We start from the raw sequence: 24278 nt of genomic DNA, 5'->3' as shown, positions 1-24278 counted from the left end.
TAATTCAAATTTAACGCCGCTTCACTCCTCGAATAGTGTACCCCCACCAATCTGCTAACCTAATATCCCAGGGACTACTCCTCTGATAACCGCCCATGGCGATCCCGTAATACCTGCAACGAGCAATCCAAGTTGCCCAATTCTTCTGTAATTTTACACAAACGATCTATTAAACCCTTTGCCATCTCCTTGGTCAGGATATGAGTATTGCCAAAGAGTTTAATATCAAGGTGGCGCCCTCTAGGGTAGGACACTATAAACAAGGACGGCGGCACTAGATGCGAGTTGTCAAAGAACTGCACTTGGGATGCGGCTCCTGCAGACTCAATTTCCGGATGCTCATCAATGTTTTGATGCTGGATCATTGATTCAAAGGTGGTGCCAGCAGGCCAATCCGTACAGTGCTCAATAATGTCTTTAAAGCCAAGCAAATCCGCCTCTCCGAAGAAGAACTGTTCCTGCACGGAGAGCAGTAGCTGCCTGGGAGTGTGTGCCGCGGGAAGATTAACGCGAATGGGAACAATGTTGAGGCACGTCCCGACCACCTCATCAATGCCAGACATCGCAGCGTTGCGCCCTGCAACGACGTGGCCAAAGACAACATCGTCTGCTCCGGTAATGTGCGATAGCAGCAGAGCCCATGCCGCGCTCAGTAGGGTTGCCGGGGTAGTCTTGTTAGGTAGCTGAGGCAAATCTATCTCTGCTTCTTCATAGACTCGCTGAGGCGACCCCGAGATGGCTTTGGGGCGGAGGATTGGTTCAGGAACGGTAAGAGACGATCCTGTCAGTACCTTGGTCCAGTATGTAATGGCCTTTGCTCGTTGCTGAGCTGCATAGGACAGGAACCTGCCGAAGGTAGGGCCAGCAGGGCGTTCAATTCCGCTGTATTCGTCCATGAGCGATTGCAAAATAATGGGAAAGGAAATTCCATCGTACTGAGCGTGCGAGAGCCGAAGAATTAGCCGCACGCCGTCGTTGTGTCGCAGAAGCGTAATCGAGATTGGAATATCGGTCGAGCTCATCTCGTGCAAGTCCTTGACACAGAACTGATGGGCAGCCTGGTTAACATCATCTACGTCCTCGATGTGAATTGGCAACCTGAGCTGTCGAAAAACAACTTGCCATAGCTTCCCTTCAAGATGGAGGAAGCGTGCACGGAGAATCGAGAACTTGTCCAAAGTCGCCCAGTAACTTGTTTGAATCTTTGATACATCCAAGTCATCGAGATCAATGTAAAAGTAGTTTGCGTGTTGTCCAACCGTCTCACCGTCAAGCACAATCTTTTCTTGGAAGCTCGTGAGAGGCAATACATCCTCAACGTCGTCAACAGAGACACCGAGGGCGGCAATCTCCTCGAGGACAGAGACTGGTGGCGGGCGGTCAACAAATACAATGTCCGTCTCCTCTTCCTCTGGGCTAAGGTGACAGGCCAGGTTTTCAAGCACGTCATGACGAAAAATATCCGCCACTGATAGTTTGAAACCCACCTTGCGAGCCTCTGAAACGATGCGCATGGCCGTGATCGAGTTGCCTCCGAGGTGGAAGAAACTGTCGTCCAACCCAATGGAATCTAAACTGATGTGGAGCACATGGGACCAGATTCTCTGCATCTCCCGCTCCATGTCTGTAGTTGGCTCTCGTATCGAGGCTCGGGCCGCTGTGCGTGTTTGAGTCCTGGCTGCAAGCGCCCGGCGGTCAACCTTGCCATTCTCGTTTATTGGTAGTTCATCAACGACGGTAATTGCATGGGGGACCATGTACGGAGGGAGCTGAGTCTGAAGTCTCTTGAAGAGGCCCTCTTGGACCGTCTGGTACAGCTGTAACCGTAGAGGCCGGCTGGCCAACAGATGTGAAGGGCGGTTATGGTCGGTAGGGAATCTGAATAAGACTCTATCCCCACGGGACGGTTGGTGACGGTGGAAGATGGCATCAAGACCACCGCGCTGTGAATACTGGCGGGCACAGCTAATTTCCACCTGGAAGCATGCCAAATTCGCCAACTCGACCAAGCCGGTCACAGACATTGAAGGGCAATGTTCAGCGTTGCGTAGGGCGGACGTGATCCAATCAGGGCCTTGCCCCCTGTCGAGTGCCTCGACAACATGCCTCTCAACGATTGTGTTCTGAAAAGGAATGTTGCTGACGGCCAGAGTGGACGATGTTTGACCCAAGAGATCCAAGAGCGATTGTCGGTTCAAGTTGTTCTTTTGAAAGTCGATCCACTCACTTTCAACTTCGTGAACATGTGGCTGCGAGTCGTGCTGGAGATGGACAACAGCAGAGTAGCGATAGCAGCTGAGTTCGTTCACAGCCTTCATCTGCTTTGGAAGAATTTCGACGTGGTGAATAAACTTGAACCGAGCTGCCAGAGCAGTAAAAAAGGCTGGATCGACCATCAGCTCCATGTCCGCTCGTTTTATATCCTCCATTTTGCGGCGAATTTCGTCCTTGCTTGCAGCTTCTCCAGCGATGCGCAATGCTCTGCTGGCTTGGAACTGTGTGTTCAAGGCATATGATCGGATGTCACCGAAGAAAAGGGTCTCAACGCCGCCTAGTTGAACGACATCTTCTATAACCTTGACAAGGTATTCCTGGCTGGGAAAATATTGAGCAACAGAATTGATGACCACAAGGTTGGGCAACATTGCGGGTAGCCGCTTGACGTCTGCTGCTGTTCCTTGGTATACGCAAACCTTGTCTCTGAGCATCGACATTGACTTGGCTGCCCTGACTGTAAACTCCACTGCCTTTTCAGAAGGTTCAAGGCCGACATAGTTTTGCACTCCCTTCAAGTTGAAGAGAATCATTCCGGTACCAGTTCCAATCTCGAGAACATTGCGTGGTTCGTAAGCATTGATGGTCGCCATGGTATCGTCGAGCCACTCATTCATCTCCTGTTTGTCAATATCTTGTCCAGTATACGTCGAAACCCATCCGGTGAAATCCCTTCCAATAGTCTCAGGCTTGACGTCTTGAATCGTACTGTAAGTGTCCGCATCGAAAAGCTCCCCCCACACATTGACAATATCGGTCACATCCTCTTCTTGTCCGGCATCTTCCGTTGCTTCATTGACGGTAACAAATGCGGCGAGCTGGGCCTCCTGACCTTCTTGCAAGACGACAATGGCGTCGTGAACAGAGTCGTGACTGCGTAGACAGTGCTCAATCTCTCCCAGCTCAACACGGTGGCCTCGAATCTTAATTTGGCCATCAATTCGCCCGAAAAACTCCAACTGTCCGTCTGTGCGGTAGCGTACATAGTCACCTGTTCGATAAGCTTTGACTCGTTTCTGACCAATCGTGACGGTAACAAAGCGGTCGACATCTCGGCCCGGATCCGTATATCCCCTTGCAAGACCGTCCCCAGTCACCACCAGCTCCCCGACCACCCCCAACGGTACAAGTTGCTGTTGTTGATCCATGACGTATGCACCGGAGTTGCTGATGGCCTGCCCTATAGGCACTCCATTAACACACCTCTCTCCATTCTGTAGGCAATACAGGGTGCTGATGACCGAGTTTTCAGTTGGGCCATAGGCATTAATAATATGGCCATTCATGAGACCTTGCGCCATGAATAGATCTTGCGAGTCAGCTCGGTCTCCTGCCACATAAAGTGCAGTGAGAGCACCGATGACTGGAGGGCATTGAATGAGGTACTGTTTCAAAAGGGCCGGCGTGAATATGGCCGCTTGAATCTTTTCTCTGGCGAATATCTCAGGCACGGCTCTAAAGTCCAATACATCCATGGCACTGATACAGACTACCATGCCACCGTTGAGAAGAGCACCATATATTTCCCATCCTGAGACATCAAAGGCGATATTTGTGATGTGAGCCATTGTTGGAGTAGACGGCAAGTAGCTCGCCATGTTGCTTCCCTTTACCAACCGCACTATACCACGGTGATTAATCATAACGCCCTTTGGGTTGCCTGTAGAGCCCGACGTGAACATGACATAGGCAAGGCTGGTGGCATTTGGAGCCGTGATGTGAATCTCAGATGTGGCCTCGTGGAGTGTCTCAGCGATCGGAACAAATGAAACGTCGAGACCCTCAGGAATCTGCACGTTATTTCCAACCAGGACGAGCGTCTGCCCATCCACAGAGCCTAGGATCTTCTCCATTCGTGCTCGCGGGGTGTGGACATCGAAAGGCAGATACGCCAGGTTGGCCTTCAAGATGCCCAATAGTGCAACTACGGTGCGACAGCATCGGCTGGAAAACACCCCGATGAGGGTCCCCGGAGCAAGGCAGCGTTTGGCTAACCACCTGGCAGTTGAATTGGACTGCTGGTCTAGCTCGGCATATGTGAGCTGAGAGGATGAATCCTTGACAGCAACCTTGTCAGGATTGAGCAGAGCCTGCTGACGGAAGAGATCAACGATGCTGGCGTCGGGGCAATCCACTCGATCAATCTCGACAAGACCCATTTGATCGAGCTTGGCGTAGTCAGCATCCGAGAGCAGCGACATTGACGTTATTGCCGCGTTCGGATCTCCAAGGCCGGCCTCGAGAACTCTCTTGAAGACCGACAGCATGTTGCGAATTGTCTGGGCATCAAATAGGTCTGTAGAGTAAAGGACCTCGCCTTGGAAGGCCTCCTGTTCCTGGAAGAAATGGAACTCGAGATCGAATCTAGTGGTAGGCGGTACCTTGACCATTTCGGTGTCCAAACCCTCAAGCACAAACTCGCCGAGGTCCATCTGAGAATGCAGAGCAAAGACAAGCTGCGCAAGCGGGTGACGCGACAAGTCCCTGCCTCTGTTTAGCTGAGAAACAATATTTTCGAAAGGGACGTCTTGATTGGCAAAGGAGGCAATGGTTGTTGCGTGAACCTGCTGGACAAGTTGCTTAAAGGACTCGGCCTCGACCCTGATTCGAATGCATTGCATATTAACAAAGAACCCAATCATGTCTTTGACTTCCCAGCGGTCACGGTTTGCGTTGACTGTTCCCATGGTTGCATCAGTCGAACCAGTCAAGAAGAAATGCGCCACCCTAAAGGTAGAAAGGAGAGCTACAAAAGGCGTCACGCTCTGTGTGCGGCAGAATGTCCGCAGCTGCTGATACAATGCGCCATCGATTCGAAGGCTTTCCACAGCTGCTTCTCCGGAAAGGGCCGCCGGCCTGGGCTTGTCACAGAGAAACTCTGCTGGCTGGCTTGTTTCTAGCTGTTTGACCCAGTAGGAGAGTTGTCGCTGGTGCTCGTCTACTTGGTCTTGCTGCTTCTGCCAAACGGAAAAGTCTCTGTACTGGATAGGTAACGATTCAACGAGGGCCAGAGGGTCCTGGTTCCGGATCGCGGCCGAATAGAACTTCTCCAGCTCCGCACGAAGGATATCGACAGACCAACCATCAGACACGATATGATGCATGATGATGGAAAGCAAATAATTGGTGTCATCCAGACGAAAGACTGTAACCCTCCAGCCTGGCTCGGTCTTGAGATCAAATGGCGTCCTCTGGTCGTCTTCCAATGCTTTCATCAGGCTGTCCTCGGTAACACTGACAACCCTAATCTTCTTGGCCTGGAAAGGATGCACCTCCTGCAGGTGGACATCGTTTTGAGACACAAATGTGGTTCGAAGAGTCTCGTGCCGCTTTTCCAAGGCGAGGACTGCCGTATTGAGAGCATCGAGCTCAAGGTGACCCCGAAGCCGTATTGCGCTTGGCATCATGTACCAAGTCAAGCCTGGGTATAATTGCTCCAAGAACCAAAGGCGCCGCTGGGCAAACGATTGCTCAACAGGGCCATCCACCCCCGTCTTTGGAATGCTCTCCATGGCCTTGGCCAAAGGAAGGCCTTCAGCCATGTCACGCAACACCGGGCGGCGGAAGACGTCGGCTACTGCGAGGTTGAGTCCTATTTTGCGAGCATCGCCGACAAGCCGCATAGCACCTAGGGAGTCACCACCAACCTGGAAGAAACTGTCATCCAAGCCAATCGAGGTGGCATCAGTGTTAAGAACCTGCGCCCAGATTGCTTGTAGCTGCCGCTGCGTCTTGCTTGTCGGCTGCCGGAGTGGTCCCCTCGTTGCTTGGCTCTGCAGGCTTTCAGTAAGGGCGCGGCGATCGACTTTGCCGTTTTCGTTGACGGGCATCTTGTCGAGTATATGGACCGCCTGAGGAATCATGTAAGGAAGCAACTGGCTCTGCATCCCATCTCGAAGCTGTTCCCGAATCTTTTGTTTCACCTGCTGCCGCAGTGGCTGGCTGCTAAGCGACTGATGTGCATCGTCAATGGGGAACCGAAACATGACCCTCTGTCCATTGGATTGGTGTCGGTGAAAGATGGCATCCAGGCCACCACGCTGGGAGCGTTGACGAGCCCAGCTAATTTCCACCTGGTACCCTGTAGACCTGGCCAACTGCACAAGATCAATCGCGCACAATGAAGCACAATCGTTGGCCTTTTGGCGAGCAGATGATAGCCAGTCTTCGTCACCGTCTGCATCGCCAAGCATGTCTAGGACATGTCTTTCAAAGATTGTCTTGCTGTAAGGAATGTTGGCAACGGACACGGTGGGCGAAGTTGAAGATTGCAAGAGCTTCAGAAGCGACTCATGATGTAGCCCATCTTTCATAAAGTCAATCCATGGACCTTCAGCGTCGCGAATTTGCAAGCCTTGGCCCTTGCCATGCACCACGGCAGCATAGCGATAACAGCTAAGCTCGTTTGTAGCCTGCATCTTCTTTGGAAGAATCTCAACGTGCTCGACAAGATCAGGTAGCAGACTTGGCAGTGCAGTAAAAAATGCTGGATCAACTTGGAATTCCACCTCCATCTGCTCCATGCTGGCCATCTGTCGGCGCAAGTCATCCTTTGTTGGCTTCTTTCCAACCCTGTATAATGAGCGGGTGACTGTAAACTCCTTGTACATGGCGTAAGATCGCATATCGCCAAAGAAGAAGGTCTTTGCATTCTGTTGGAGAACACGTTCGACCACCTTGGTAAGATACTTCAAGCTGGGAAAGTATTGAGCAACCGAGTTGACAATGGCGAGATCATATTCGGTTGTCAGGCCCAGATGACCAACATCGGTCGCTGTGCCCTTGTACATCCGGATCTTGTCCGCCATAGGCATAGACTTTGCTGCCCTTGTGACGAATTCGACTGCTTTCTGGGACGGATCAAGGCCAACATAGCTCCGCATTCCGTTGTTGCATAGGTTGAAGAGAATCATCCCGGAACCAGATCCAAGCTCGAGAACATGACCGGCCTGGCCGCCATTGAGGATCGTGTCGATGGTGTCATCTAGCCACTCATTCATTTCGCCCTTGTCAATCTCACTTCCATCGTACATGGAGGTCCAACCGACAAAGTCTCGTCCAATCAGCTCAGGCTTCACATTGTCGAAGCCTGCATAAATGTCCGTGTCAAAAGACTCCTCCCACACTTCGACTTGCTTTTTTTCGTCGTCGCCATCCACTTCTTGTTCCATACGTCGAACCTTCTGTTGAATGTCGGGCTCATCAAGTGTGATAAACCCAATGAGGCGGGCGCCCTGGGGATCTTGCTGTAGCGTAACAACTGCATCATTCACCGACTCATGGTTGCGCAGGACGTGCTCGATTTCTCCCAGCTCGACACGCTGGCCTCGAATCTTGACTTGGGCATCCATTCGCCTCAGGCACTCAATCTGCCCATCGGATGGCCGGCACCGAGCAAGATCGCCGGTTCGATAGGCCCTGACCGTCTTGCCGTCGATCGTAACATTGATAAACCGACCAGTGTTTCTTTGAGAATCCAGATAACCCCTGGCGAGGCCGTCTCCTGTAACCACAAGCTCTCCAACAACGCCGAGCGGAACCAGGCATTGCTGCGTGTCCATCACATACGCACCCGAGTTGCTGATTGCTCTGCCAATGGCCACTCCGTTGACGCAAATATCCTTGACAGGCAAGCGGTATGTTGTACTGAAGGTGGTGTTTTCGGTAGGCCCATAACCGTTATACACCTTGCCCCCTCGCATGAGGCTCCGGGCCGTGAATACATCCTGGGGGTCTAGCCTGTCGCCGCCAACATATATGGTGTCGAGGAGGCCGATTGCAGTCGGACAATTAGACAGGTACTGCTTTAACAGAGCGGGAGTGATGAAGATGGCCTGAATCTTCTCCTCGGCAAAGATTCTGGAAGTGGCAGCGTAGTCCAACACCGTGAGAAGGTCAATACATATAACCGTGCCTCCATTCAAGAGGGCCCCGTAAATCTCCCAGGTTGCAGCGTCAAAGGCAATGTTGGACATGTGCGCAATGATGCCGGAGCCATGCGGCCTCAGGTCATCGTCCTTGATAAGACGCAGTACGCTGCGATGCTCCACCATGACTCCCTTCGGTCGGCCTGTCGAGCCTGAAGTGAACATGACATAGGCAAGACTTGAAGGTGAAGGACTCGGGCAAGTATTCCTTTGAATGCTACTCATCCGTGCCCCGTGCTCAAGGGCTTCTGAAATCATGATAAACTCCACTTCGAGCGCAAAGCTGGGAACTCGTACGCCGTCTCCCGTTAGAACCAGCATGTGGCCTATCGACGAGATAATGCCTTCCATTCGACTTGCAGGAATCTTGAGGTCAAATGGCAAATAGGCAAGGTTAGCCTTGAGAATGCCCAGGATGGCGATGATGCTTTGGCAAGAGCGACCGCAAAACACTCCGATAAGGGTCTCTGGAGCGAGGGACTTGCTCATCAACCATTGAGCAACATGCTCAGACAAGGCATCTAGCTGAACATAAGTCAGCTGCGAGGAGGCGTCTTTGACAGCTACACGGTCTGCGCAGGCAGCAACTTGTTGTCGGAACTCGTCGACTATGCTCGAGTTTCGAGGGTAGGCGGTCTGCTTTACTTGAATCAGACCCATGGAATCAAGTTTATCGTAGCCGCCATCTGTCAATAATGGCAAAGCGGCCACGGGTGTTTGTGGCTCGTTGAGACCCTTCTCGAGCACGGTTCGAAAGACTTCAAGTACGTTGTCTATGGTGTCGGGATCAAAGAGGTCCGTCGAAAAGATCAACTGTCCACGCAGTCCTTTTTCTTCCGTGAAGAAGTGAAATTCGAGATCGAATCTTGTGGTGATTGACTGATCAATGTACTCGATTTCATAGCCTTCGAGTGCAAACTTTCCAAGATCTAGCTGTGAGTGTACAGCAAAGACAAGCTGGATGAGCGGATGGCGAGACAAATCGCGTTCCTTTCGCAACTTTGAAACGAGTCTCTCGAATGGCACATCCTGATTGGCAAGGGATGAAATGGCAGCCGATTGGACGAGCTTGACCAACTCGTCAAACGTAACAGATTCGTCTTCAATCTTGACACGAAGACATTGCATGTTGACAAAGAAGCCAATTGTGTCCTTTAGCTCCCATCTGTCACGATTGGCGTTGGGGCTGCCAATGACTCCGTCGCCATCACCCGTCAGGCGATAGTGCGTGGCCCGGAATGCAGCTAGCAGCACAATAAATGGTGTCATACCATGGGTCCTACAAAACTCCTGCAGTTTGTCGTATACCGGGCCATCTATACAAACCTCACGCACGTCAGCCTTTCCAGACAAGGTGGGTGGTCGAGGCTTGTCGCACAAGAATTCTGCTGGATGACTCGTCTCTAGCTCCGTGATCCAATACTTGAGTTGCCGCTCATGTTCATCAACTTGGGCTTGTTGCCTTTGCCAGACAGAAAAGTCTTTATACTGAATCGGCAAGGGATCGATGTTTGATAGCGGATCCTCCCCACGAAGAGCAGCAGAGTAAAACGAGCTTAATTCTCTGCGGAGAATGTCAATGGACCAGCCGTCCGATATAATATGGTGCAAGACAATTGATAAAATGTGTTCGTCGTCACCAACACGATAGATTGTGACTCTCCATCCCGGTTCGTTCTCTAGATTGAATGGTGTCGTCTCATCTTGAGATAGTACGTGTGGCAGACTCTCTTGGTCCGCCGACATGTCCACCACAGCCAGCTCCCTTGACCGGACGGGATGGATGTGCTGCAAGTTGGTGCCTTCTCGGGTGGAAAAGGTTGTTCGCAAAGTTTCGTGGCGATCTTCCAGGGCAATGAAGGCTGCGGTTAACGCATCAAGCCGTATCGGTCCCTTGAGTCGCATAATGCAGGGCATGAGATACCATGTCAACCCAGGATAAAGCTGTTCCAGGAACCACAGGCGCGCTTGAGCAAATGACTGCTCAGCAGGCCCATCTATCAGCATTTTGGGGACCTTGGTGTTCCTACCAAGCATCTGGGCTTGCGTCGCCGCCTCGTGGAGCCTTGGATAACGGAACATGTCTGCCACCACCAATTCAAGACCGGCCTTGCGTGCCTCCCCCACAAGTTTCATGGCTGTTATTGAGTCGCCTCCCAGCTGGAAGAAGTTGTCATCTCGGCCAACCGAGGCTGGTGGAATACCAAGCACCTTTGCCCAAACTTGTTGCATCTGCCGCTCCGCCTCTGATGCCGGTTGCCGCTTTGGCCCTTGCTGGGCTGTTCGTGCCTGAGCTAGCTCATGGGCAGAAAAGGATGAACCAATACGGCGCAGCTCCTTTCTGTCCATCTTTCCGGTTGTGCCCATTGGGAGTTGCCGCATTGCGAAAAATACTGTCGGCACCATGTATGTGGGAAGACTTTCGGCCAGCTTCTGCAGGACATCTGCAGAGGGCAGCAGGACCGCTGCTTTGGGGGGGTTTTCTGTTGAGACGCCGTTGATCATCATGCTGTCCTCAATCTGGAGGAAGACGGCTAGCGCTGGATTTGACTTATCCGACCGTGGCACAATGACTTCAGCAACAGCCTGCTTTGCCTGCGGCATGCTAATCCGAACGTGGCGTTCAACCTCGCCGAGCTCGACTCGCTGTCCACGAAGCTTGACTTGGTCATCTTTGCGGCCAATATATGATATGCTGCCATCTTGGTTGTACCGAACCAAGTCACCCGTCTTGTAAAGTCTCCCGTGTCGACCAGGGCGACCATCTACGCCTTGCAGCAACCACACGGGGTCCACGACAAAGGCGTCCGCCGTCTTCTCCGGCTCATGCAAATAGCCCTGACCGACAAGAGGACCTTCAAGTAGAAGCTCACCAATACTACCGAGGGGAGTCAGGGAATTGAAATCCTCCGGGTCCACAATCCACGTCACTTGCCCGGCGCCCCATCCGAGGCGGATGGCATTTTCGGGGCTCGTCGGCTCGGGGTTGATCATGCTGACTGGAGTACACTCGCTTGGTCCATAAATAGTAATGATCTTGACAGACTCTGAGTCCCACCATGGCTGGATGTCCTTGACGCGTATGGCTTCTCCACCGAGAATCATGGACCTCAGTGACGGTAGCTGTTCTGGAGATAGTAGCTCGGCAACAGACGGAGTGAGAAACACGGCGTTGGATCTCAACGACTCCATACTGTCAGCCAAATTGTTTTTGCGGCCATCATCCGTAGGGACACATAGGCAGCCGCCAGCAGCGAGCACGGTAAAGGCATTCAAGATGCAGCCGTCAAAGCTATATGTGGAAAAATCGTACACTCGGGTTTCAGTTGTATAACCGAACCCTTTGATCTGATGAAGAACAGCCGAAGCAGAGCTTCTGTGGTTAATAATGGCGCCCTTTGGTGTTCCGGTAGTACCAGAAGTGAAAACAGCGTAAATGACCGAGTCAAGTTCAGGGGCTGGCAGAGGGCGCACAATATCTTGCATCCCGGTCATCAAGTCTTGAGCGATGACCACATTTTCGCAGAGCTGCCGACTCAAAGTTTCATTCGTAGAAGAAGTCAGAATCAAGGCCGCCTCCACTTGCCCAACCACGGACTTGAGGCGTTGCTGGGGAAGGGAGGCGTCCAGCAATACGAAGGCTCCGCCAGTCTTGACCATGGCGAGCATCGCCACCGTCGCCCACATCGATTTCTCAAAGCAGAGGGCCACAAATACAGCCGGTCCCACGCCTAGGTCAGCTAGACGGCTGGCCAAGTCGGAGGAGAGCTGGTCGAGTCGTTGATATGTAAGATCGCCATCCCAGGCGCACACAGCTGGGGCGTTGGGATGTATACGGACTCGGTCCGCAATTAACTCATGAATGCATCGATCAGCTGGACGCGGGACATTCCGGTTCCACGCCCAGATTTTTTCGAGATCCTGGGGAGTAGCCATGGCAATGGTTGCTAGTGCTTTAACACCTCCATTGTCGAGCTGCTGCATAACGTGTGCAAGCTGTTGCAGTAGCAGTTGCACGGCCCATGCCGAAATTAACTTTGCGTTGAAGCTTGCCTTGACAGTAATGTCACTAGCGCTGATCTGTACCAAAATGGTGAGTCCGTGAGTATTGAACCACTGGTGTTGGTCACCATCATGCCATTCGCCAAGTAAGTTCTCTCCAGCATCCTCCTCCTGAGGCTGAATGACGAGAAGAGTCTGGAAGTTGCAGGCTTGCTGGCTGCCCGGCGAGATTTTCGCGATGCGATGTAAGCCCATTTGCTCAAAGGGTATCATGTCTGTTGCCTGCTGCTGTATCGTTTCAAGATAGTCCGCGATGGCCTGGTTTTTCGAGAGGCGGACCCGCAAAGGAAGGGTGGCAAAGGTAGGACCAACCATCCTCTCGATGTCTGGAACCGGAGCATTTCTTCCAGAGACGGTGACGCCAAAGCACACATCTCCCGAGTCGGTAGCTCCGCCGGCAACAAGTGCCCAAGCAGCACGAATGACCGTTGATGCTGTAAATTTCTTATTCCTTGGGCGTGGTAATGACTGCTCAACAGATGCATCCGTAACTCGCACTTCTGTAGATGAACTTGGAGGCGGGAAAGGCACTGCCTCGCAATCGTTGAGCGCCTGTCGCCAGTAGTCAACCATTTTGCTAGTATCGCTGTCCTGGATGTGTTTTATAAAGGTCTGGAAGCTGGGACCCAGATCAAGGCTGCTTCCCTGATATGCCTTGTTGACGGTCTTGATAATTAGTGGTTCAGACCAACCGTCGTAGAGAACATGATGAACAGTCCACACAAACCACCGGGCATCCGACTCCCTGACAAGGGCATAACGGGCAAGCGGTTGACCGACTCCCATGGTTTGTTGTCGATCAGCTTCGAGGTAGTCATCGAGACCGGATGTCTCTATCCAACAGATGTTTTCGTCAGTAACAGCCTGAAGGAGGCCCAAGTTGTCGTGCTCAATGATGCGAGTCCTCAGGATTGGCAGTGATCGTACTACTTCCTCCCACGCGTTGCGGAATCTGCTGATATCGATGTTTGAGGACAACTCCAGTTTAGCCTGCAGGACATAATTTCCCGAGCGCTTCATCGAGAGCGACAGGAGTCCTTCCTGCAGTGGCGTGCATGGAAAGGCATCCAGGATGGTGACGGACGTGGGAATTTGGTGTTGTTTCATGGCGGCTTCGGCAAACGCCTTCACGTCCAAACCTTCCCCTAAGAGTGAAAAGGGAGACAGATCTTCTGGTCCTTTTTCCAGTTGAGCAACGGCCTGGTGAGTCACATTGGCAAGTGTAGGCTGGCGGAAGATGGCTGCCACTGTGAGAACAAGGCCTTCTTTTCGAGCTTGTGCTACCAACTTCATGACACTAATCGAATCTCCTCCGAGCTCGAAAAAGTTGTCATCTAAACCAATTGATTCCATGTCAATGTTCAGCACCTGTGCCCATATATGCTGCATCTTTCGCTCTGCTTCTGATAAAGGCTGCCGCTTTGGGCCTTGCCCGTTGGTCTGTATCGTGGCCAGCTGCTGAATAGAAAATGACCCGCCAACCTGACGAAGTTGGATTCGGTCTGTCTTTCCGGAGGGAGTTTGTGGCAGTCTCCGCATGTAAAAAAACACAGCTGGAACCATGTAGCCGGGAAGCCTCTGCGAGAGCATGTTCTTCGTGTCTGTAGGTATACGGACGACCTCGACGGCGGGACACTCAACCTCGATGGTCTTGTCCATCTGTAAAAAGGCAGCAAGCATGGGGGTTGAAGTTCCTTGTGGCCTGATGACATCGACAACCACCCGTGTTGCCTCGGGTAGGCACTGCTGGACGCAGTGCTCAACCTCACCCAGCTCAACCCGCTGGCCACGGATTTTGATCTGTGCATCCTTACGGGCGACAAATGCCAAACTTCCATGATCTTGATAGCGCACCAAATCTCCTGAAAAGTAGACTCTGCCGTGTCGTCCCGAGTGGCCTGGGGAACCTTGCAACAGCCATGCGGGATCGTCGACAAACGACGCAGCCGTTTTTTGCGCATCGTTCAAGTAGCCCTGACCAACAAGAGGACCTTCGAGAGCCAGTTCGCCGATGCATCCCGGCGGCATCAAGCGATTTCGGTTCTCCGGGTCGACGATCCAGGTCACAAGGCCTGATCCTTTACCCAGGAGAGTAGCCTCCTCGGGGCTCGGTGCATCTGCATTGACAGTGCTGATATGTGTTTCCGCCGGTCCATAGATATTCACGATCCGGGCCTTCCCCCACCATCTGTTGACATCGTCAACAGACAGGGCCTCGCCGCCCATAATTATGGTTTCCAGATCTGGTAGTGTCGCTGGATCAATCAGACGGGATACCGACGGCGTCAACTCCACGACCGTGGCTCGCATCGCCTTCATGACGCTGGCAGGGTTTCCTCTACGATCTTCATCAGAAGGAATGCAAAGACAACCACCAGTGACATAGGTGGCGAAAGCGTTGTGGACGGCCAGGTCGAAAGCATACGACGCAAAATCAAAGACTCTAGATGTTTCCTTGAATCCAAGAGCTTCGGCTTGATGCATCAAAGCAGTGGTAAAGTTGGTATGTGTAAGAACTATGCCTTTTGGAGTGCCGGTGCTTCCCGAGGTAAAGACGGCGAACATGGCGGTCGAATGCGGCTCCGTCTTTGGCCTTGGAATTGAAGAGGTCGTGGTGGGAATGAAGTCTGCGCTGACCTGAACAACCGTCTTGCACAGGCGGGCGCAAAGATGCCGGTTGGAGGCTGAGGATAGGATGAGGTTACTTCCAACCTGTTGAGTCATGGCCTGTAGTCGTTGCTCTGGTAAAGAGGGATCTAGTAGAACAAAAGCTGCGCCCATCTTGACCACGGCGAGCATCGCCACAGACGTGTACAAAGATTTCTCGAAGCACAGCGGCACTAGTGCTCCAGGCTGGACTCCTACTTGATGAAGATGGCCGGCCAGTCTGGTAGAAAGATCGTCCAATTCCTTGTACGAAAGCTCGCCGTCCCAGGCACATATGGCTGGTTCATGTGGCTGGGCCAAGCTGCGTTCTCGGATTAGATCATGGACAAATCGCTCATCAGATGCGGGCACAGTGCCGTTCCATCCCCATATTATGTCCAGATCACGTCTTCCTAGCAAGCAGAGGTCCCTGGTCGGCTTCAAGGGGTCGGCTACGATGTCGGAAACGGCGGCACCGAAGCAGGCTGCTAGTCGAGCTGCGTTGTTGGTCGAGAGACAACCTGTTCTGAAGTCGATCAGAACCTCGATTTCGGCAGTGCCATCAACGACGTCAATTGTCACGTCATACTTTAATGCGTTAGTGTCGCTGTACACAGGAGCATATATATTTTTCTTACCTCTGTCAGGTCACAGCTGTCCGCAACCCGGACCGTCAGTCCGCCTTCATTTCTGCATGTCTCATCGGTATTCTTCTGGTACGACAGCAACGTATTGAACAGCTGACGTGAGCCAAGAAGCCCAGCTGCCCTGTGGACTTCAGCCAGAGGGGAGTGCTGATATGGGATCGTGCTGAGATAGTCAGCCTGAACCTCCTTCAAGGTGTCAAGAACCCCCTTGGACCCGTTCAAGTGAATGCAGCATGGAATCATTCCGATCAGAGGTCCAAATATGCTGTCGATGCCTTCAACTGGTATATCTCGACCAGAGTATAGGTTTCCAAAGCAGGGTGCTGGAGTTGCAGCGTACATGCCGAGCACGAGACCCCACGCCAGCTTCATAATTGTCGCGGCTGTTACGTCCCATTTCGCACAGAAGGCGCGAATGCTTTCAGAGTCAAGATTTGGCACGGCGACTTGCTCGACAGTGGAGGGGATGGTACAGTCCGATGTTGGGAAAAGGGTCGGTTCAACACCAGCCAAGTACTGGGACCAAAACTCCAACCTGGCCTTCTGTGACTGGTTTTCCAGATGTAAGATGAAATCCTTGTACGATCCGGCAGCCTTGAGCTGGTCATGATAGGCAGCCTGAAGATCTTTACACAACAGGCTCTGCGAGAAGCCATCGGTGATTGCGTGGTTCATGTGAAGCCGCAGACGAGCCCGCCTCTCACCAATCGAGCACACCTGCAGCCGATGTTGAAGGCCATACTTGTCGAAATCCGGAAAGTACAGGGTCTCGGCCCCCCATGAGATGCCAATTTCAGGGTCTTTCAGCACGACATGCATGGGCCGGCTGCTTCCCGGAAAGTCGTCGACCAGCACAGCACGCAGCATCGCGTGTCGCTTGACGACAGCCTTCCAAGCGTCGGTGAGCTTCGCCCGGTCCAGCTGCTGGTTTGCGTCGAGGTCTATGTCGATGTCGCACCACCGTAGGTAGTTGGCCTCTTCCTTTGCCTGAGCGAGTAAGATGCCTTGTTGCAGAGGAGCGCAGGGGAATATATCCTCTACATCAAGGGGCTCGACCCCGAGCTGCACCAGGGTTTGGTTGCGGAACTCTTGGATATCCCCGTAAGTCTTGAAGACATTGGGGAAGTCGCTCAAAGTCCAGCCGGGAGAAATTCTGGGCAGGTCCGTTGCCATCTGCCTCAGGGTGCTTTGATACTCGCCAATCCATCTCATAATGTCGTCCCTGTGATGCATGTCTTTGTGGAACTCGACTTCTCCCACGATGCACCCTCTGACGACCTGTACGTCAAAGTCAAATAGGGCGAACCTTCGTACGTCCCGGCAAGAGGGCGGGTCGCAGTTTTCTGGGACGCTGAGCTGCTCGAAAAGGCCGTCCTGCCGCTCCAGGTTGCGATAAAAGCCCGCATAGTTGAACATGACCTCGACGGGAAAGTCGGTTCCAAATCGGCTGGCGTTGCTTTCATCCGCAAATCGGGAGGTAAAATATGACCAGCCATTGCGCGGCAAGCTTCGTATACAGTCCTTTGTTTCGCGGATGAAGTCGATGAGACCATTCGCGCCTGGGGAAACTCGAACGGGGAAAATGGTGGAAAACCATCCCAGGGTGGTGGTGATGTCGAGGCTGTCATCCCAAACCTCACGACCATGACCCTCGCTGAAGACTGCTGGAAGCGGACAATCACTGAAGATGCGACTGAACGAGTAAGCGAGCGCCGCTATCATGAGTTCGAGGGGACGCGTCCCTAGGGCGTCATTGCAGCGGCCGAGAATGAGCGAGCTGGTCGGCTCGTCCATGGTGAAGTGCTCGACAATGGCACCGCCCTTTAGGTTGGGATTAGACTCCATTCCCCAGTATGCCATGTTTGCCTGGCTCTCAGGCAGATCGGGGGCATCTGCATGCAGACTTTCTTTGGCATACTGCGCTTGCATGGCGCTCCAAGTGGGAAAATCCATCGAAGGCGGTGCCGTCAGAGGTCCGTTTGTGATAATGTCCTCCAGCTCCTGCATCAGCACCCTCCAGGACACCAAATCAATGACGAGATGGTGTATTGTGAGGAAGAGAGTCTGATGGTCCGGCTTGTCGAAGAGCACGGCGGAAAAGATGGGCCCCTCGGTGATGCTCAATGCCGCACGACTTTTGGCGATGGCTTCGGCCGTCCCAGACACGCCCGACTCGACCCGAAACAGCACAGATGCATCAACGTCATCGCTGATGCGCTGCTCCCAGCCTCCATAGTCATTTTGGCGGAAGCGAGCACGCAAGACGCCGTGTCTGCGGACAATGGTCTCCAGTGCCGCCGACACGAGTTGGTGGCTCGTGGTCCTGCGCAAACCGAGGTAAAAGAACTGGTCAAAGCAAGCTGTCGGGTCATTCTGCAGAACAAAGTACAGTCTCTGGATCGGGCTCAACTGTGCTGGGCCGCTATCAACTCTTGCGACTGGTTGGCCGGGCGCATGTGCGTTGATAAGGGCACCGTTGGTGCTTCCCTGGGTGCCTGTGGCCTGGGCCAGGTTGGATATGGTCCTTTGTCGGAGGATATCAACAACGCCAATGTGCACATGGAACGCGCGCGCGCCGTGTGAGACCTGCATGGCCGAGATGGAGTCGCCGCCGAGGCGATAGAAGCTGTCGTCGAGTCCGATGGCCGACGCATCAAGGTTGAGGACGCGAGCCCAGAGTTCCTGGAGCTGCCTCTCGAGCTTCGTCCTTGGCTGGCGCTTGGCTGCCTGCCCGCTGGTGCCCAGGTCTGCCAGCTGTTGGGCGGTGACGGTGCCTCCGAGCTCGCGCAGACGTCTCCTGTTCATCTTGCCGCTGGCCGTCATGGGCATTTCCTTGATGGCCAGGAACAGCACCGGCACCATGTAGCTCGGCAGCTGCTTGGCCAGCTGCTCCATCCTGTCTGTGTCGACGGGCAGTGTCTGAAACGAGGACGAGGCCTGCTGGGCGTCATCGAGCACAAGGAATGCAGCCAACGTGGGACTCGACTTCTTTCCGCGAGGAACGACGACTTCGGCCGCGACTTGCTTTGCCTCGGGAAAACATTGCTGGACTCTGAACTCGACCTCGCCCAGCTCGACGCGCTGTCCGCGGATCTGGACTTGGGCGTCCTTTCTCCCGATGTAGGACAGGTTTCCGTTCTCGTTATATTGTACCAAGTCGCCGGTCTTGTAGAGCACGCCACGTCGTCCCTGGTGGCCAGAGGCTCCCTCTAACAGCCATGCCGGGGGGGTTTTGATGAAGACCTCTGCGGACTTGATGGCATCTCCGAGATACCCCGATCCAACGAGCGGCCCTTCCAGGAGCAGCTCACCAATGCACCCCGGTGGCAGAAGCTTGTGGTGGTCATCCGGGTCAACTACCCAGGTTACGCCGCCAGCCCCTGTCCCTATCTCGGCTGCCTCGTCCATGTTGACGGCCTGCGTATTGACCGTGGCGACGGTTGTGACCTCACTCGATCCGTACGCGGTGAGGACCTTTGCCTTTCCCCACCAAGGTTTCACGTCTTTGTGTCGCACCGCTTCACCCCCGAAGATGAGAGTCTTCAAGCCGGGGACCGAGTCGGGGGACAAGGACTCGGCCACGGAGGGAGTGAGAAGGATCGACGTCCCCTTGAGAGCCGTCAAGCTTGCCGCCAAGTTGCTTCTCCGGTCTTCGTCACTCGGGATGCACAAACAACCCCCAGCCACGAGGGCCGCAAAGGCATTATTGAGTGAAGCACCAAAGCTGTACGATGCAAAGTCATAGATCCTCGAGGCAGCAGTGTATCCCATGCATCTGACGTGCTCGGGAACAGCCGAGGTGACGTTGCTGTGGGTGATGACCACGCCCTTTGGAGTTCCCGTGCTGCCAGACGTAAATAGCACGTATGCTGTAGAGAACGGGGTAGCCTGGCCGATAGTCTCCTCGTGACCCTTGGTGCCGTTCATGTCGGGCTCACTCGCGAGTTCGGCGAAAAACTTTGAACCAAGAGTGACGACTTCTGGTACCAGGCGCAAGCCGGCACTCTGATTCGATCTCGATGACACCAGCAGCTTGGCCTTGGTCTGTCGTATCATGTCCTGCAAACGCTGCTCAGGAACCGACGGGTCGAGAAGCACAAAGCCACCGCCTGCCTTGAGAACACCGAGCATCGCGACATTTGTCCACATTGACTTTTCAAAGTACAGCGGAACAAGTACCTCGGGGCCAACCCCACGCTTGACAAGGTGAGTTGCTAGTTGTGCGGCAAGGTGATTGAGCTCCCTATAGGTTACTTGTCCATCCCAAGCACACAGGGCTGGTGAATCGGGACGCAAGTGTGCCTGCGTCTCCAAAACGTGGTGGATGCACAGCTCAGATGTTGCCGGGACGGTGCGATTCCAGTTCCATAGCTGCTCGATATCTTTACCGGAGACAGTGTCGACGTCTGCCACAGCCTGATCAGGCTCTGCGTTATCAAGCTGATCCATGAGAAAGTCGAGTCGCTCCAGTAGTCTCTCGACCAGCCATGGCTTGATCACCCTGGAGTCATAGCTAGCTCTGGCTGTCATGATCTCTCCAAGCTGAATCTCCAGAATCAAACTGTACGTGTTGAACGACTGCTGTTGATTACTGAGGTGCCACTTTCCAAGCACGTCTTGTGTGTTGCTGCTGTTGTGTGGTTGAATCACGAGCAGCGTCTGGAAGTTGCAGGCCTGCCGTGCGCCAGGGCTGAGTTTGGCAATATGCTGCAGTCCCATCTGTTCGAATGGTATCATGTCGGTGGCAAGTTCTTGCACTGTCTTGAGATAGTCTGCAACCTTTTGCTCCCTGGATAGTCTTATTCGGACGGGAACAGTGGTAATGGTTGGGGCGGCGATGGCTTCCACGCCGGGCACCGCGGCGCCTCTTCCGGACAATGTAGCACCAAACACAACATCGTCCGAGTTTGTCATGCGGGACGTAATGAGTGCCCACGCAGCTCGAATTATTGTTGACGCCGTGACACTTGAATCGTGCTGGGGGTGGTGCAGAGCATGCTCCATCACTCCGTCCGTCACCGGCTGCTCCAGGGACGGAGGAAGCGCCGGGAAGGAAGGACACTCACAGTCGTCGAGAGACTGGCGCCAGTAGTTGGCCATTTTCTCATCCCTCTGCTTCTCGACGTACTTTATAAAGGGCTGAAAGTGAGGCATGGTTATCGATTTGCCCTGATACACCCGCGTCACGGCGTCAATAATGAGAGTCAGGGACCATTCATCAAAAAGCGAGTGATGAATGGTCCACACAAACCACCTCGTGGCAGCGTTGTCGTCCTTGATGAGAGCATATCGCACCAAAGGCTGGCCAATTTCCATGGGCTTCTTCTTGTCTTCGGCGAGGTAGCTGTCCAGATCTGTTGCTTCCACCCAGGAAACACTCTCATCGACAACTATCTGCAGAGTTCCGTGATGTCTAGATTGCAGGATTCTTGTTCGAAGAATCTGACCCGTGGTGGCGACCTGCTCCCATGCATTTCGGAAAGCATCAACGTCAATATCGGGTGCTAGTTCTAGGATCCCCTGCATGACATAGTCTCCCGGTGATTTCGAGGTCAACGATACAAGGCCTTCTTGAAGGGATGTGCAGGGGAACGCGTCTTGTATCGATGCCCCGTCCAGTTCATAGTCCGTCGCCATGTCTTGTATCAACGATGCGACATCAGTTTCCTTGCCAATGAGGGAGAATGGTGAAATAGCTTCGAGAGATCCATTTGTCGTACGCCGGGCTTGTCCTGCGACATTCTCGACGCTACGGTGCTTGAAAATATCCACGACTGTCAGCTCAAGACCTACCTTGCGAGCCTCTGACACGACTTCCATGGCACCGAGCGAGTCGCCACCGAGCTCGAAGAAGCTATCATCCAGCCCAATCATGGACAAATCGATCGCAAGAACCTGTGACCATATCCTGTGCACCTGCTGCTCAACCTCGGATACTGGTTGTCGCTTTGCTCGCCCCTTGGTGTGCATCTCGACAATCTGCCGCGCAGAAACGCGTCCGCCAATGTCGCGCAGCTGTTTGCGGTGTATCTTTCCCGACGCGGTCATGGGCAGCCTTTTCATTGAGAACAAGACCGTCGGTACCATGTAGATGGGAAGACGCTGAGCCATCTTGTCCTTGATCTCCGCCGGCACCGGCAACATCCTCGTGGTCACCTCGGACTCGGTGTCGTCCTCTTCCTCTTCCTCGGCTTGAAGGAATGCTGCAAGCGTCGCACTCGACTTGCTCCCCCGTGGGATAATAATCTCAGCAACGACACTCCTGGTTTCGACGCAATCCCGGAGCGCGTGCTCAACCTCGCCGAGTTCCACGCGGTTCCCACGGATCTTGACCTGGTTATCATTTCTCCCGATAAACTTGAGGCTTCCATCGGCTAGGTATTGTACAAGATCACCAGTCTTATAGAGGCGTCCGCTACGTCCTTTACTGCCAGATGCACCTTTTATCAGCCACGCAGGGTCCTTGATAAACGCGGCAGCATTCTTTTTCGCGTCACCAAGATAGCCACGGCCGATGAGGGGTCCTTCGAGGAGCAGCTCGCCAATAGAGCCAGGTGGGAGGAGAACATTGTGATTGTTGGGGTCCACGATCCATGTTACCATTCCCGCGCCCTTGCCGATGCTGCAGGCTTCCTCGGGGGTCGAGGGACTGGTTCGTAGGGTGCTTGCTGTGGTGCACTCGGATGGCCCATACGCGTTGACGACTCGCACATTGTCCCACCAGATGCCGACGTCCTTTGGATGCAGAGCCTCGCCGATAAAGGCTATGGTCTGGAGAGTAGGCGTCTTCTGCGGGGATAATTGCCGAGCTACAGTCGGTGTTAGGTAAATAAAGTCGGCTTTGTACGATGTTATGCTCTCTGCTAATTTATCTTGCCGTTCGTAGTCGCTGGGGACACACAAGCATCCTCCGAGCGTTAGGGCAGAGAACGCGTTGAATATTGATATATCAAAGCTGTACGAGGAGAAGTCGTAGATTCTCGACTGGTCCGTCAGGCCCAACCGCTCTGCCTGGTAGTAGAGGGCTGTGGCGTGATTTTGATGGGTAATGGCTGCGCCTTTGGGCGTCCCGGTGCTGCCCGAGGTGTAGACGACGTACATGACGGATGATGGGCTGGGAGGGTGTGACTGTGGACAAGGCCGAGCCCCAACCTCTGAGAAGAAGCCGGAGCTGATGGCGACTACCTCGGACGCCATTCTCGAGCTCATTCCATATGTCGAGACGGATGACACCATAATTCTTGCCTGAATTTGGTCGACAATAATCTGAAGACGCTGCTCGGGCAGGGCTGGGTCTAGTAAGACAAAACCAGCGCCGGCCTTCAGCACGGCAACCATGGCAACCACTGTATACATTGATTTCTCAAAGCATAATGGCACCAGATCATCGGGGCCAACGCCCAAATCCATGAGCCGTCCGGCCAGGGTCCCGGACAGGCGGTCCAGCTCACCGTAGGTCAAGACGCCGTCCCAGGCATGTACGGCGAGCTTGTTGGGATGAGCTCGTGATCGTTGCTCGAATATATGGTGAGGGCAACGTTCAACTGCTTCCGGGACCGTCGCATTCCATTTCCAAATTTCTTCTTCATCATGCTTGCCGGCCATGTGGATGTCTTGAACCCTCATCTTGGGGCCTCCACGGCAGAGCTCCGTCATGACAAGCTCGAACCGTTCCAGCAGTCTCTCCACCGTCTTGTGGTCCATGACGCGCGAATCGAACCTTGCCAACGCGGAGAATTGGTCCTGTCCCGGTCGAATCTCCAGTACGAGAGCATATCTCTGGTCGTCCAGGCGCTCGCCGTTGCTCTCATGTGAATGAACCGCCAGCAGCGACTGGAACTGGCAGGCCTGCTGAGCACCGGGGCAAGTCTGCATGATGCGTGATAACCCCGTCTGATCAAACGGAGTCATGTCCTGTTCCTGCTGCTGGATCATGCCCAAATAAGCTGCGATCGTGAGGTCCATGGCCGTCTCAACACGCACAGGCACTATCGTCATGTTTGAGTCCCGAGTGGTTCCAAAGACGACGGCGCCGAAGACGACGTCATCCGAATTCGTGATGCGTGCAACAACCAGAGCCCATGCCGCGCGAGCAACGTTGGACATGGACGTGGCTGCGCCGTTTTGATGAAGCTTCGCAAACCGATGCTCTACCAGTGCATCGGGCAAACATTGCTCGACTGTCTCCGGGATCACTGGGAATGTCGTGCATTTGCAGTCAGCAAGAGCAGTTTGCCAGTAGTCTGCCTCTCTGCGCTGGTGGCCCTGTGCAGGCATATGCTTGCCGGGCAAGATTCTAGAAGGCATTTTCGAATAAAGGTGTAGTTGATTCTAACAAAAGGTTTCAACGAATTCCAGAGCCAAGTTTCTAAGTCTCAGCTATGTTAATATCTCTTCCGGGTTTCCGCTCAGGGGGAGTGGTGGCACCTGACGGCCATATACATAAGAGACACTCGGATGATCATGGTACTACAAGGCCGACGGAGGAGATTAGGTCAATACAATCAAGGATGCAAGCCAAGTTGTTCCGCAGCGCCTATGCTATGGGCCATGGATGGATAGAATGGGCCGACCAAATGTAACGCGTGTAAGAACGGGTACGGAGTTCGCGAAATGGGGCAAGTATTTGCCCCATGCGTCACGTTCTTTAGCTATGTGTGCCCATTGCACAAGTCAACTTGAAGTCATTTGCATTATCGGGGACCGGAGGATGGGTGGATCA

General features: G+C 53.6%; 1 protein-coding gene across 1 annotated transcript; it reads right to left on the bottom strand.

Moving 5' to 3' along the window:
* Positions 1-74: 74 nt before the first annotated feature.
* On the bottom strand, positions 75-23863 carry dtxS1_3 (Nonribosomal peptide synthetase dtxS1; the record flags this gene model as incomplete). The annotated part of the gene is made up of 3 exons (XM_066131906.1): positions 75-6125; positions 6198-15497; positions 15548-23863. 3 exons carry the CDS (start codon positions 23861-23863, stop codon positions 75-77), a joined length of 23667 nt encoding a protein of 7888 aa, XP_065987973.1.
* Positions 23864-24278: the final 415 nt, after the last annotated feature.

Source organism: Metarhizium brunneum, chromosome 7 (assembly GCF_013426205.1).
Source record: "Metarhizium brunneum chromosome 7, complete sequence".
In the NCBI taxonomy this organism is placed as follows: Eukaryota; Fungi; Ascomycota; class Sordariomycetes; order Hypocreales; family Clavicipitaceae; genus Metarhizium; species Metarhizium brunneum.
Note: the sequence above shows the minus strand (reverse complement) of the source record. Positions and strands in the feature narration are given on the sequence as shown.